The following is a 14,634-nucleotide window of genomic DNA, read 5'->3' on the forward strand; positions in this document are numbered from 1 at the left end:
AAGGACAGACTGTTGCATAGCAACTAGAGCACCAATGAAAAAACAGTTTGGCTAACAAAGTGAGGTTTTTTTCTAAATATTTTTGATAGCTGACATGTCTCGATATATCTGTCCTGTTTTAGCATACAGTATGAACAAACGTGAATGTTACATAGGAAGGCGAGTGAATCGTCATCCTGTTTCATCAAATGAACAAAAGACATCCAAAGAACAGCTGTGAAAATTGTACTCATTCACTCGAAGGCACTTTTCTTCTTAAACATACTTTACTTAAAAACTGTTGACAATACCAGGTAGAACGTATTTTGTTATATTAAATAGCAGCTACAGAATAAGCCGTTTGTAAGGGGAAGTCCTTCCTGGGAGCCCTGAGAAGCTCCAGATGAAGGCCTCCCAGGCAGGGACGCTTCTACTCTCCCTCTCTACCCACCCCTGCCTCTCCCTCCCTCTCTACCCACCCCTGCCTCTCCCTCTCTACCCACCCCTGCCTCTCCCTCCCTCTCTACCCACCCCTGCCTCTCCCTCTCTTCCTCTCTACCCACCCCTGCCTCTCTCTCCCTCTCTACCCACCCCTGCCTCTCCCTCTCTCCCTCTCTACCCACCTCTGCCTCTCCCTCTCTACCCACCTCTGCCTCTCCCTCCCTCTCTACCCACCTCTGCCTCTCCCTCCCTCTCTACCCACCCCTGCCTCTCCCTCCCTCTCTACCCACCTCTGCCTCTCCCTCCCTCTCTACCCACCTCTGCCTCTCTCTCCCTCTCTACCCACCCCTGCCTCTCCCTCCCTCTCTACCCACCCCTGCCTCTCCCTTCCTCTCTACCCACCTCTGCCTCTCCCTCCCTCTCTACCCACCTCTGCCTCTCTCTCCCTCTCTACCAACCCCTGCCTCTCCCTCCCTCTCTACCCACCCCTGCCTCTTCCTCTCTACCCACCTCTGCCTCTCCCTCCCTCTCTACCCACCCCTGCCTCTCCCTCCCTCTCTACCCACCTCTGCCTCTCCCTCCCTCTCTACCCACCTCTGCCTCTCCCTCCCTCTCTACCCACCCCTGCCTCTCCCTCTCTACCCACCCCTGCCTCTCCCTCCCTCTCTACCCACCCCTGCCTCTCCCTCTCTACCCACCTCTGCCTCTCCCTCCCTCTCTACCCACCCCTGCCTCTCCCTCTCTACCCACCCCTGCCTCTCCCTCCCTCTCTACCCACCTCTGCCTCTCCCTCCCTCTCTACCCACCCCTGCCTCTCCCTCTCTACCCACCCCTGCCTCTCCCTCCCTCTCTACCCACCTCTGCTTCTCCCTCCCTCTCTACCCACCTCTGCCTCTCCCTCCCTCTCTACCCACCCCTGCCTCTCCCTCTCTACCCACCCCTGCCTCTCCCTCCCTCTCTACCCACCTCTGCCTCTCCCTCCCTCTCTACCCACCCCTGCCTCTCCCTCTCTACCCACCCCTGCCTCTCCCTCCCTCTCTACCCACCCCTGCCTCTCCCTCTCTTCCTCTCTACCCACCTCTGCCTCTCCCTCCCTCTCTACCCACCTCTGCCTCTCCCTCTCTTCCTCTCTACCCACCTCTGCCTCTCCCTCCCTCTCTACCCACCCCTGCCTCTCCCTCTCTTCCTCTCTACCCACCCCTGCCTCTCTCTCCCTCTCTACCCACCCCTGCCTCTCCCTCTCTTCCTCTCTACCCACCCCTGCCTCTCCCTCCCTCTCTACCCACCCCTGCCTCTCCCTCTCTTCCTCTCTACCCACCCCTGCCTCTCTCTCCCTCTCTACCCACCCCTGCCTCTCCCTCTCTACCCACCCCTGCCTCTCCCTCTCTACCCACCCTTGCCTCTCCCTCTCTTCCTCTCTACCCACCCCTGCCTCTCTCTCCCTCTCTACCCACCCCTGCCTCTCCCTCTCTACCCACCCCTGCCTCTCCCTCTCTACCCACCCCTGCCTCTCCCTCCATCCATCCTCCCATTCCACCCTCGCTCACCCTTCCTTACACACCAATCAATCTCTTCCCAGATTGTTCCTCACTTGTGTAACAAGGTGATCATTTATTTCTATCTCGGTGACACACAACAGCGCATAGGTTTTGACACTAGAGTTGGCCCAATCATCCGTAATGGTCAAATGATGTGTTTGTAGGTGAACATTTCCCAGCCATCTGCTGGGGTTGACTGTGGTGCCTTGACCCTGAGTGGAGGCTAGGTAACCCAAGGACACCCGTCTGCAGCAGAAGGCCAGTTATCGGGAGCAGTCCTCAGACACACTGCTCGTCGCCATGGCAAAGTGCTTCCACCTTCGCTCGGTCCTCCTCAGAAGAATGCCTGGTTTGCCGTGGATCTCTGGGATTCAGGGAGGCTGCATCCGTGCCTGCGGCTGGAACAGTCAGGCCAGAATCCTCCACTCTCAATCAGTTTCCTACTCTGATTCTAAAGTCAACAGGTTGGTGGATGAACTGTATGAGATGCAACGCCCTGTAGGAATTTGCAGCAGTATTTCTATTTAAAAACAATAGCATTAAAACACTTTGGTGATAAAATACGAAATATTTGAGGTGATTTATGTGGACTAGCCGGGTCTTTTAAACTTCATGCTGACATTTTATTTTCCCTTGAAAATAGATGTCCTTATCTCTAGCTCTGGATAAGAGCGTCTGAAAAATGACTAAATGTTAAATGTTTTTACAGTTTGCCAGTAGACAAAGTCACGATTCACTTTGTTAACCAAGATGGTATCAAAACAACCACAGCGGTAAACGAAGGGCAATCTCTGTTGGATGTCGTTGTCAACAAAAACGTGGATATTAGTGGATTTGGTAGGTAAACTCAAGCATGTTCTACCTTTTATGCCCTTTTAGATAAACAGGTGTGGCCTGATAGAAGATGCATGGGTGTGTTGCAGTGCAGAAGCAATAGTGTTGTCTACTGGAATTTCCATATATATGGATGCATGTAGCCTATGTGTGTCTGTGTGGGTGGGGGGTGACACAGGAAGGAACGGAGTGGATAATATATCCACAATTTCATACTAGATTGTACCGCTGTGCACTAATATTATATTTTGCTGCAGATCTGGGGTTTATTGTCTGTGTTTAGATGACCACTGTCATGAAAGTATCTTGTAATGAGCCTGCTTATAAAGAAACAAATTGAAAATGCATTAGGAGGACCGAGGACGGTACCTGTAGATGTGGCAAATTGGTGTTTTTCCGAAGCAGAATCTTCTGAATGAGATCATCTCATTCAGAACTCATCTTTTTGTGATCGTAGGCGCGTGTGAGGGCACTCTCGCGTGCTCCACCTGCCACCTCGTTTTTGAAAAGAAGATTCACGAGAAGATGGAGCCGATGGTGGATGAGGAGATGGACATGCTAGATTTAGCCTATGGTCTCACCAAGACGTATGTTTCCAGACAGTTTGACATTTTTTCGTACAGTTTTCCTCATGCTGAGTACGTGCTTCAGAATTCTTAACACTCATTTCTAGGTGAATTGTTGTCATGGTGTGCACACATTGTGGCTGAGTTGTGAAAAACAAAAAATATGTTGTTATTTTTTTTAGAAAAGCACAAAATCGATCTTTCTATGACTGGTGCTTTGTTATTGTCCATGAATCATCCCCTACAAAAACAGGAAAGTTTTTGTTTGTGTGTTATTGCTTGAACTTCCACAAACAGTCAATGAGGAAACGGTTTATTCTCTGATGGTATGTTGTAGATCTACGAGCGTGAGTTTCACGCACGTGCCTGTGATTGGCAGGTCTCGTCTCGGGTGTCAGGTGACGGTTCAGCGGTGGATGGACGGGATGACGGTGTATGTGCCTCGAGAGATGAGGAACGCTCTGGGATCCAAGGACAGCTCGTGAAGCACCGTGAACTGTTCTTTTGTTGTTTTTTTTACTTATTTTTTCTTGGTCTCATTTTAATAAACGGTTCTTGTCACTGTGCCAGATGACTCGTTTTATATTGACGATAGAAGCGATTTTACTGCACAGACGTCAAAGCTGTCAAGTGTGGCAAGTTCGAAGTTAAGCGGTCAGCTGAGATCTTCTCATCATACAGGAAATGTTCAAAACACAGCTATTGATCACCAAGGCAACAGAGCAGCTCTGACGTTTGCAACGTCCTCTGTGCATGTGTCGTAGTTGGGCTTTGTGGCAGCATTATTAAAATCTAGACGGGTATAGGAGAGTATTTTCTCTTCAAATTGCAGTGTGCTTGACTAGTATTATACTGCAAGTCACAGTTAAATCCATCAAAGCTGGGGGACTTGAGTACCGCTATTAGTTAAATCATCCGTGTATGACACCATCAACAAAGACTGTCGTTTTAGCACAGGGCCTGTAATGGATTCAATGTGAATTTTTCATGCTCATCTTGCACTATTGGTAGTTTAACAGATGTTAACTTTAGGAAACATACAATTCAGCTAGTATTGCCTCACTAATCAAAACATTGGCATTTGTTATTGTGATTCTCATGTAGTATGACTCAACAATATGGCTTTCTCATGTCCATAATATAGAAATTATGCAAATAATTTTGGGCCTAATTGAATTGTATAAATCAATCGAATTTTTGATGCGGAAGACTGAACATACAAATAATATGGTGAAAAGATTGGAAAGACAAATAAGTTCATAGTGATTTACTCTTCAAGCAGTGTTATAACAGTTTGCTTGTATACAGGAGGACAACACTTTTACTTCTGGGGTTAACAAACATCTTTGACTACTTATAGTAAATAGATTGATTCATCATTTACAATTAAATAAAGTTGAAATGTTGGAAGTCACATACATGTATTCACAGAGTTTATAAATAAGGTTAACTAATAAAAACCTAGTTCTTAGTATTCCTGTACGTAGATTATTGAACATTTCCTTTACAGAGACCTATAAGTATGAACATTTCCTGTACACAAGTCATGTATTATCTACCTATTCAATCCCCTACTATTTCCAGTGAATGTAATTCATTTGGGTCTGTATACATAATAGTGTTTGATTATGTGTTCCGTGTTACCCTTGCAAAAGACTTTCAGTGTCAGTAGTGAATGCTGGAGAATGGTTGTCATTTTCTCAGATTGACATCTGTAAAGGTGTGTTGTTGAAATATGCTCAATCTGACTGACTTCACATGTCATTTACATGATCTTTCATAACAAAATATACGTTTGGAACGTGAATTGGAACCACAGGGAGCCAAATCATCTCGGATTTGTAGTGGCATAAAATCTAACTTAAATGGTTTATTCTACTGAGAATAACCTTCTAGACTCCTCTTGATCTATGTATCTATGTATGATCATACCTGGAATGTAAATTTTTTCTTATCGCCTTTTTTCTATTTACCTTTTCATAACCATGCCACACCTAAAAACACAAATTTCACCCTCTACACAAAGGAGTCTTCTCCCTGCGACAGCTTCGAAGGTTTCTCTTTTTGATCAAACATTCTACTTTTCCACTGCTGTTTGCTCAGCAGCAGTTCTTTTTCCACAGCTTTTGCTTCAGTGTTGCAGCTCTTGCTATCGCTGTAACTGAAGTACTCTCTGACTGTGTTTCGGACTGTTGCCGGCAGTTTAATTCTAATTGTGTGACTGATGGAGCTTGTAGCCTTGGTGAAGGTTTTGGAGGACAACTGTGGAGGGAAGTTCCCTCCACCCAGCTGTCCTAACGTCACATCACCACGGTCCAAACTGGTTTGGAACAATGCTACTTTGTCATCTCTGGCATTGGGAGGCTGTCTGGTTGAAACAGATTGTAGAACAAGGGAACTGTTCTGGCCGTAGAACACAGTTTGGGGAATGTGGAGCTTGACTGTTTTGCTCAGTAGCTCTACATCCTCTTGCCGTTCTCCCCTTGTGTCGGTCACCAGAGACACTCCACAGCCAGCTTCTAAGTGGTCGGACTGGCTTCTCACCAGTGTCGCATTTGAAGCTGAGAGGAATGTTATTTTGGTCCTCTTCACCTCCTCTCTGTTGTTTTTTCCAGCAACCTCCACATTGGCTGTTTTTTTCAGTTGAATGTGAGCGATTGATGTTTCGTCTGAGGTCACAGGGGCTTCGTTCTTCTCCTTCCAGTGCACCTGCTCTCCTCCCCTCCTGAGAGAGTCCTCCCTCTCTCTTCCCGTCAGATGAAAGTCAGGCTTTTGTCTCCCTTTCAGTTTGAAGAGACTAGGTGATAGAAGATTAGGCTCCTTACTATTCTGAGTGCATGTGGACTGGTAGAACTCTGTCTCTCCTACACCTTCTTCCTCCCCCTCATCATCCTCGTTGCACCACTCCAAATCCTCCGGCATGGGGAACGCAACGCTCCAGTCTTTCGGGAACTTCTTTGGAGTGTCAGGTGTCAGGGGCCGTAGGCGTGCCGAGGAGCCAAACAGGAAGGGCAGGGAGCTGCCTTCGCTGGGGAAAGACAGCGAGTCGGAGCAGAAGGCGCTGTCTATGGAGCTCAGAGACGAGCCGGAGGGGGAGGTGGCTGTGGACGAGAGGCTGGAGACACTCGACCTGCTGGAGGTCAGTAACCGCTGGGCGTGGTGCCAGCCCCTGGAGGCGGCCTGTGGAGAGCGCAGGAAGGTAGACCGGCCGCTGACAAGCTTCAAACCGTTGGCCCTCTTCAGCTCCTCACCAGGACGGATGGGAGCGTCCTGGCCACACATCATAGCAGCATCACAGCTGGACTGGCGGGCCACTGGGATGTGGATCCTTGCAGGGAGCTGGGGGGAGCCCAGACACACGCTGGGTTCAGAGGCACAACGGTCTCTGGCTGAGGTGAGGCCCCGGGGGCCCACCAGGGAGGAGCTGCTGGAACAGGCAGACATCTCCTTTATATTCTCCCAGCTACACGCGCCATCCTCGTTGATGTGTGGCCTTTTCAAAAAGTCCAGGAAGTCGAAGAGCTCTTTATCCTTCTTCAAGACCAGTTTTCTTCGAGCCACGAGATCTGGTTTTCTCTCTGTGGAGGGAGAAGTGTCTGGCCTCTCTGGGTCCCAGTCGTCTAGACCGTAGAGCTGCTGGCAAGACTCTAATATATGAAAAGGGTAAAGAGAGATGATAAGACCAGGAGTGAATGTTTACACACACATATATGTATACAGTATATAGAAAGGGTATATATACATCTATATATTTATATATATACAGTTTTTACAGTATTCTTTTAATTGATGAATGAACGTATTTTCTGTCTAAGGCCTCACCTTTCGATGTTTCAGATTCAATCTTTGGTTCAGTAAAAATCCTCTGAACATCATCTCCAAATATGGTTGGAGTATTTTCTATGAGGAGCTGTATGAGAGCTGCAACCTTGAGAGAATTCAAAACAGAAGACGAATGTTCACAAACAGTTGATAAATAACATGTTCTCAGCGGAACACGGACATGTGGTGAGTGACACACACAGCTCGTACAGGAACCTTGCCAACAATTCTGTGTTGTTGACGCACTTACAACTAACAATTGATGGTGAGGGGGAGATTTTCAGTCAAGCCAACGTCCCACAAAGTATTACAACACTACTGTATTGCAATACATAATTGACTCCAAAATTGTTGTGCATGGGGGACACTGTGTTATCCATAATCATAACATAACTGAGACTGACAGATACCACAATGAACTGCTGTTTGCATTTAGTATATTTCCTATGGACACAAGAGCAAGAGACTTTGAACCTAATGAACAAAAGATATCGCAACAAATCTTTTACTCTGGTGGAAGTTGTTGGAGGCATCAAGTTTTCAGAGGAGCAGAATAACTGTGTATTTGAAGTCCGTTTACTCTGATTGGAGGGTTTGGTATCGTGATGAAGTGTCTCTACCTTCTTGGTGGACTGGCTCTCTTCTTCTGGTGCAGTGGGTCCTGGTGGCCACAGCATGTTGGGGGCGATGCACAGGGCCAGGTTGAAGGCGTTCATCTGGTTGTGTTGTGAGTGTTCCTGAATGTGGTACAGAAGGCCAAACAGGTAGCGCAGCAGAGTGATGTTATCAGCCGGAAGCTTCCTCAGCATCCTGTAGGGAGGTGAAGGAGATGTCAGTGGGAAAAACGAACAGAATATGCAAATAGGTGGGTGAGGAGGTGCCTCTGTGAGGGAGAAGAAGAACTTGGAGGTTTTAATGAAAACCTTTCTTACCCCATTTTACGTATTGTGCACCGTGCCAAATGAGAAACACAAATGAGGGCAAAACTGAATCTTAATTAGGAAGGTGTCGGATTCGAGGGAGCTCAGATGCAATGTGTCAAATGTCAGTTCACACCAAATCTGTGTGGGCCGGGGGCCAACTCATTTACTGAGATGAGTCACAAGACAGGTCCTAATGTTCCCACAAGAGCTGCTTTAATCTGAGCCTGCAGCAGACATTCAGACCTAACGAAGGAAGAAGCATGTGTGGAACCTCTGAGAACCTCTTTCTTTTCATGCACCTGGATCGTATTTCCAACTGAACAACTCACATAAGACCACATGTGTGTTGACTCCATTATTTAAGCTTCAATTACGACATGAACTCTAAACATACACGACCAAGATGATTTGGATTTCGAAACACAACTTTAAGAAAGTATTGCGGGTTTCTTGTGCTAACTATGGGATGCAGAAATCTCCACAGAGTAGAAACTATTCCAGCTTTCAAAAACAGAAATTATTCCTAGATTTCCAGCTAGATAGTTTATCAAGAAGCCCACAGCAATGAGTATTCTTTTACCTTTGTATCATCTCAATCTTATCCACACCCTCCAAGGCCTCCATCCACTGTCCGTAGAGACCAGAGCTAAGCACACTGCCAGGGAGGTTACGAAGAAAGTCCTGTTGAAAGTCGGTCTCGGTTAGTGTCTAAAGAGCAGCATGAGGAACATGAGGATATGAACTTCTGCGCTCAGAGTCTGCTTATCTGTATTTTCATTGTATTATTCTATTTTTATTGTGTTGTGAAGCACCATAAGTGTTGCAGTTTTGCACAAATGGTACTATTGAAATAAAGTCTGATTTGATTCGATGGCTGTAACCCTGATTGTACTCATCCACCGTACCAACCAAAGTCAAGCCGGCATTACGGGGCACTCACAGTTACGACGGCTGCAGCCACAAACACAGACTCCCCTTCCAACTGAACAGTGCCCCCAGAGTTCAGTTTCTCCTTCAGCTCACGGCATGTTTTAGCGTTGGCTGAGCGACGGAAGACCCCTGTCGTGTTTGCTCCCTCTTGGTACAGCAGGTACAGCATGTCCTTTACCAGGAAAGCAAAATAGAATCAAGTCAAACAGAAAAGTTATTAATCTCAGCTGCCATTATGCATAGTTGGATTGTTGAACCTCCCCTGACTCTTAATTTGACCAGGATCGTCGTCATTGCAAGAAATCTCTTTATTAACGGCTCTGGTTATGAATCCGTAACGACGGTTGGTAATGCCGTTCACTTCATCTCACCATAATTGGTCTGGGGAGGTTTCCATGGTGACAGATGGAGGACAGCGCCTGGCCGAAGAGCTTCTGAGAAGAAGCTGAGGAATGAGGAAGTGATTGTGAGGGGCTGGGAGCCCCACGCCTCAGAGCCCAGTCTATCAGGGACTTCTTCCTCTTTACGTGTCTTTGAGACGAATGTGCTGAAAACAACATATTATTAATCAGAAACACCCCAAAAAAGTGATGCACCCTTGAAGGCACAACACCACCAGATAAATGAAATTCTGTAGTCCTTTAAGTGGAAGACAGATTGAACACACCATTTTCAGATTGCCGTTAGATTGAGAATTCATTATTAATGAGGAGTCTCGAGTAGGTTAACTGTTTATGCAGTTTGGTGAATTTATCAATCCAGTCATGTAAAGGAGAATTCACACATTTATATACAGCTTATGTTCCCTATACGGTCATGGAAAATTGTAAATGCCATAATTGACTAAATTACAGGAAGGAGACTGTGATAACGTCTGTTAAACTACATGTGCTAGCGTGACAGGAAGCTATTTACTATCTGCACTCTAAATAAACCGCTCCCATAAAGAGGGTACGGTACGTCATATCCAAAGCACGATTTGGGAGGACAGGGAAATGACATTTTCTAAACCTGCAAGATTGTAGCCCTGCATACCTCAGTGTAATTTGTCATTTTGGGTCTGCAGGATTCTAATGTTTAGTAGATAAGAAATACACATGATATCGTAGATTCACCTGTTCCTCCCTGACCTCCATCACTGACAGACTTGGCCCTCAGGATGAAGCGTTGACCAGATGCTTCTTTCAGCAGCTGATCAAGGAAGAGTCGGCCATCCACAGTCGGCAGGTTGGTAGAGATGGTTGATCGCAGGCCGGCACTTTCCCTCAGGCAGTGAAGGATGATGCTGTAGGGAAGCTCATGACCTGCCGACAGACCAATCAGGTTCAGCCACATGGAGATTCAGAAATTCCTTCTCTGTTTGGAACCCTTGTAGTGGGAGCATGTGTCAGGAAAGACTGTTTCTGACTGGTCGGTTTTATAACGGTTATGTTTATCATGGCCTATGTGTCCAATATTTGTGATGTCCAGATTCGTTCGCAAATTGGGATTTTTATAGATTAATTTAAATGCATGCGTGAATACGTTTAGATGGAAATTCCCACTTGTGTGGATTCATATCAATAGAAATTATTATTCATCTCAATTTATATGAAAATTCTCCTTTGTATACATTCATTAAAACATTTCCATGTTGACCTGAGGATCATGGCCTTGACAAAACAACTTACAGTTGTCTCCATCATGTATTGCATGCATTCTCGCTGTGATATATTGTTTTATTACTGTTGCTTGCTTTTTCCCACAGGTACACTTGCACTTATAGCTGTTCATGTTGTTTGGTTGTGACTTGTTTAACTACATGCTCTTATGGTTCTTCCCTTTGGCACTTACTTTGGTTGTTCACAATGTGTGCTTCATGTTTTGGCTACTCGCGATGTTTTTTGGCTATCTTGTTGTTATGATCAGTGACCTATGCACTTTGTAAAGCTCTCTCTTGGAAGTCGCTTTGGATAAAAGCGTCTGCTAAATGAATAAATGTAAATGTAATGTAAATGTATTGAAAGACAACCAAGGTCACACATGAATCCTTTGAATCCTCCCAGGGGCTTGGTACAGTAGTCCCTGGCCATGTCACCTGATTATAGATACAAATCTAAAGCACTCTGGAATAATGTGATCTACAGACATGTGAAATTAGATTTTAGTTTTGTTGCAAACAATTCAATACAGAGAGCGAGAGAGAGAGAGATGGAGAGAGTGAGAGATCAAAACTAAATGAGTTTGTGCCTCTGTCCTGATCAATTTTCGATATGTGTTTTCCAGGGTGACTTGACCCTGAGCGCTCACCGATGAGGGGGTGTGGAGCTTCATCTTTCCCCAGGATGACCCAGAGACGGTAGTCAGCCGGCCGGCCCTGAGGTAGACGGGGAGAGAGAGAACACAGACTCCGGGCCTTAGACACAGAAAACACCTCGGGAGACCACAATCATAACAGAGCACATCCAAGAGGATCTACGGCTCCACAAGTGTGGATCAAAAATCTAAAGAATTTTGTCGATCGAATTCTCTTTTCTTTCTTGTTTTAGCTCCACATGTATTTTCAAATTATTTGTCTTTCTTTTCTTTCACAAATGAGATAAAAACCACTTGGGGGATTGAAGATACTGTGACAGTCACTTACTGAGAGACCCAACTGTTGGGTGACAATCCTAATGATTTTATTTACATCATCCTTGCTGTCCACATTCACGGCCACCTGGGTTAGAGTGAAAAAGAAATCATTTGAAATTGATTATGTCTGACAGATTTCCCAGAGCACGACAGGAAGTCACAGACACTAGATAAAACACCTCCCTGACACCAAGATAAGCTTCATACCATTGCACTCTTTCCCGTGTCCATGACAACAATTTTCATGTTGACATTATTCGGATATTCCCCTTCTTTGGATTTGTTGATTTGCCTACAGCACACAGCACAGTTAGACACACACATAGGGTGTGAACAAGGTCCCAACATTATCGCATGTCTCTAATCGCTGACATTTATATACAAATGCCTCATACATGTAGGATATTCTCACCATTGTAAAGCTAACAGCCACTTCTCCTTTATCTCAGATGAGCTGAAAGAGAGAAGAGATAAAAGCTCTTTGTGTTTCTTTCTGTTGCTTCTATTCATGTACAGTATAGTAGGAGAGAACACGTCATCCTCCTCAAAAGGGCACAAGAGTCCAGGAGGGTGAGCAGGTGCAGCTGGAGTCTCTTCAGTTCTCTGACTGAAGCCTGTCGTATTCTGAACACAGGAGTAGTTGAGAGCCCTGAGAGGAAAACTGTTTCAGCACAAAAGATGACAAAGAAAAAGTGTCACGTACCTGAAGGTCACCACATAATTAGTGACGGGCCAGCCGATGACAAAGGACTGCTTGTTGCTCAGTTTGCTCTCCGCAACCTCGTCCGTACACAACGACAGCCACACCTCACACAGGCTCACTCTTACTTTCAGCTTCAGGCTTGATGATGACCTGGGTCCCAGGGGAAACACACATCCACTATACTTAACCGACAAACACGATTGTGTTCGGGATTAAACTATAGCTGAGATAGTAAAGAGATGGTGAGAAAGTACAAAGGTTTTTAATAAGACGGGAACTCACTTTGATTTCGCGATGATGAGGGTATCGTTGAAGAGGAACATGTGTCTCTCCTGAATCTGCAGGCCTGTGCTTAGCTGCACGCGCTCCTCCATGACAAACTCTGACATCTGGGACATCAGGCTCTTGACCTGCCCTGCTCTGGGTGTCGAGGCCTGGGCAGCACCCCTGTCGATCACACCCACCCATTGTCAGTGCATCACACATGTTGCGTTGCGGGGACAATTATAATATTAGTGTGTTTATTCAGCAGAAACTTCTGTAGTCAAACATTGGCATGTCTGCGGTGAAGTTGCAGTACTTAAAGTTGGTTTCTCGTTTATCAAGAAGTGTCAAGTCCTCACAATCTCAAGGACACAGCATGGCAGAACATCCAATTATATTTACAGAAAATGGGTATTGACAGACCACACGTGTCCAATTATGGGTAATTTTTTTTTAAGTCTTCAATTAGTTGTCAGTGATTTGCAGCTCAAAAGCTGAAAGAAAAATGTCTACAATGAAGATACTGGTCCTGCTGTGAAAGGTTTTCCTTTCACTTGGCTGCAACTACGCTGTGATGAACAAACAGCTAATAATCACCTTGCATAACACACTTCAGGTTTTTACAATCTGTCCACCGTTTAGAGGAGAGTAAGGCCAAAGAGAAATCCAGATCTAAAACGTGGATCAACAATCTACACACAAATTAAGGTGGAGAGTCTAAATTATCTTTTTTTTTTTTTTCTTGGACTGAACCCAGATGGCAAAAGCCCCACTGGAGGTATTTTACCAGAGTTGTTTATTTTACCCCTCACTATTTATCTGCTGTTACCATGATAGAGCAGCACTGAGGCCAAATAAAGGCAGGAATTCATCAGACATGGCAGCGCAGCAAACCTTGCGACAGCTGTGTTCTGTATAATGCGTCACTGAGACAGAGAGCATGAGCAGGACTTGACAGAAAGGGGAGGAGGGTCAAGCAGCCAAAAATGTTAGCCCACTCCAGCCCAAGGACAGTCGAATATAAAAGTAAAAAGTAACAGATGAGTGATTTGATGGAGAAACATTCAAATGTTAGTCTACACTGTAGCCCAACGACAGTAGAATTGTCACACTACGATTATCTGTGAGCACAGACAGACCGGGGTGTGTCCATAGGCTCTCAATGGCCTTATGAAACTACGCTGTGAACAAATATGTTGGTACTAATCCTGCTCTGCAGAGAGTTGACGCTCTAATTGATGACAGATGCAGTAATGTTCAGTGGCCTGCACAAAGTTGACTTTAAAACAAACAGTATCACACGTTTTCCAATAACAGTTAGCTGACACGGTTGACTTGTTTGTTTTTCTTGTCAGATGAGGTAGTCATGGCTAAACGCAGGAAAAACACTTGATCTCTGAGATGAGAGCGATGAAGCTGCTAACACAAACAGAAGAAGCTGGAAGCGGCGCATGAAGACGGATAGACGAGGAAGCAGAGTGGTTCATGTCTGACCTGTTGTGGCCCCGTGGTTTCCCAAATGCCTTAGCGATGGCTGACTGGCCAGTCTGTCCTCGCTGAAGCGTTGTTTTCATTTTCTGTGAGAGAACAGATCTTTTTGTTTCTTCGTGTCAAGCAAGTCTCACATTCGAGGAACAAGAACTTTCCTGGAAACACAAGCTCTTGGGTCACTGGGATCCTTCAGAACAGATGAAGTTGTAAATATCGTTTGATGTGTTTATTTCTCTCACAGATAAATATATTTGACAATAGTGCTGATTTCTCTCACACTTTTACATCACACAGAAGTTGTTGATTACACATTTTGAATACAATCTGGATGTCTGACACAATATTTTAGGGGTTTAAGTCACATTAAGCTTTAAGCTCTTTTAGCCTTGTTCTCTATGTCTTTTCTATATTACACCTGTTTTCTTTTAAACAAGAGACAGAAGACACCAACAACTGCTGATTTTATTTTAAAATGTTTTTCCTGTAAGAATTATAGTGATTGAGCCAAACGAAGCCAGAGGGACATTTTC

General features: G+C 45.3%; 2 protein-coding genes across 4 annotated transcripts; one reads left to right on the top strand and one right to left on the bottom strand.

Moving 5' to 3' along the window:
• The first annotated feature begins 2,258 nt into the window (after nucleotides 1–2,258).
• fdx1b (ferredoxin 1b) lies at nucleotides 2,259–4,210 on the top strand. The gene is made up of 4 exons (XM_067257596.1): nucleotides 2,259–2,422; nucleotides 2,668–2,795; nucleotides 3,250–3,379; nucleotides 3,738–4,210. The coding sequence occupies exons 1-4, from the start codon at nucleotides 2,259–2,261 to the stop codon at nucleotides 3,841–3,843; spliced, it is 528 nt and encodes a 175-aa protein (XP_067113697.1). The 3' UTR covers nucleotides 3,844–4,210.
• Nucleotides 4,211–4,610: 400 nt separating this feature from the next.
• On the bottom strand, nucleotides 4,611–14,634 carry arhgap20b (Rho GTPase activating protein 20b). 3 transcript variants are annotated; one of them, XM_067257626.1, is made up of 14 exons: nucleotides 14,108–14,634; nucleotides 12,632–12,796; nucleotides 12,350–12,499; nucleotides 12,059–12,100; nucleotides 11,854–11,938; nucleotides 11,657–11,731; nucleotides 11,323–11,389; nucleotides 10,149–10,337; nucleotides 9,405–9,580; nucleotides 9,044–9,205; nucleotides 8,684–8,784; nucleotides 7,801–7,990; nucleotides 7,181–7,286; nucleotides 4,611–7,005 (listed from the first exon to the last, which is right to left on the bottom strand). In XM_067257626.1, exons 1-14 carry the CDS (start codon nucleotides 14,185–14,187, stop codon nucleotides 5,375–5,377), a joined length of 3,219 nt encoding a protein of 1,072 aa, XP_067113727.1. In that variant the 5' UTR covers nucleotides 14,188–14,634; the 3' UTR covers nucleotides 4,611–5,374. The 3 variants fall into 3 exon arrangements, with proteins under 3 accessions (XP_067113727.1, XP_067113726.1, XP_067113728.1); XM_067257625.1 differs by having other exon boundaries at nucleotides 8,684–8,811; XM_067257627.1 differs by lacking the exons at nucleotides 12,632–12,796; nucleotides 14,108–14,634 and having other exon boundaries at nucleotides 8,684–8,811; nucleotides 12,059–12,270; nucleotides 12,350–12,440.

This window comes from Osmerus mordax, chromosome 19, assembly GCF_038355195.1.
Source record: "Osmerus mordax isolate fOsmMor3 chromosome 19, fOsmMor3.pri, whole genome shotgun sequence".
NCBI lineage: Eukaryota > Metazoa > Chordata > Actinopteri > Osmeriformes > Osmeridae > Osmerus > Osmerus mordax.

Coding starts and splice junctions, on each gene's coding strand:
- fdx1b (XM_067257596.1), top strand. CDS start 2,259: ATGGCAAAGTGCTTCCACCTTCGCTCGGTCCTCCTCAGAAGAATGCCT. Junction 2,796..3,249: donor CGTGGATATTAGTGGATTTG/GTAGGTAAACTC, acceptor TTGTGATCGTAG/GCGCGTGTGAGGGCACTCTC. Junction 3,380..3,737: donor GCCTATGGTCTCACCAAGAC/GTATGTTTCCAG, acceptor TGTGATTGGCAG/GTCTCGTCTCGGGTGTCAGG.
- arhgap20b (XM_067257625.1), bottom strand. CDS start 14,187: ATGAAAACAACGCTTCAGCGAGGACAGACTGGCCAGTCAGCCATCGCT. Junction 12,101..12,349: donor AATTATGTGGTGACCTTCAG/GTACGTGACACT, acceptor TCTCTCTTTCAG/CTCATCTGAGATAAAGGAGA. Junction 11,939..12,058: donor TGGCTGTTAGCTTTACAATG/GTGAGAATATCC, acceptor TGTGTGCTGTAG/GCAAATCAACAAATCCAAAG.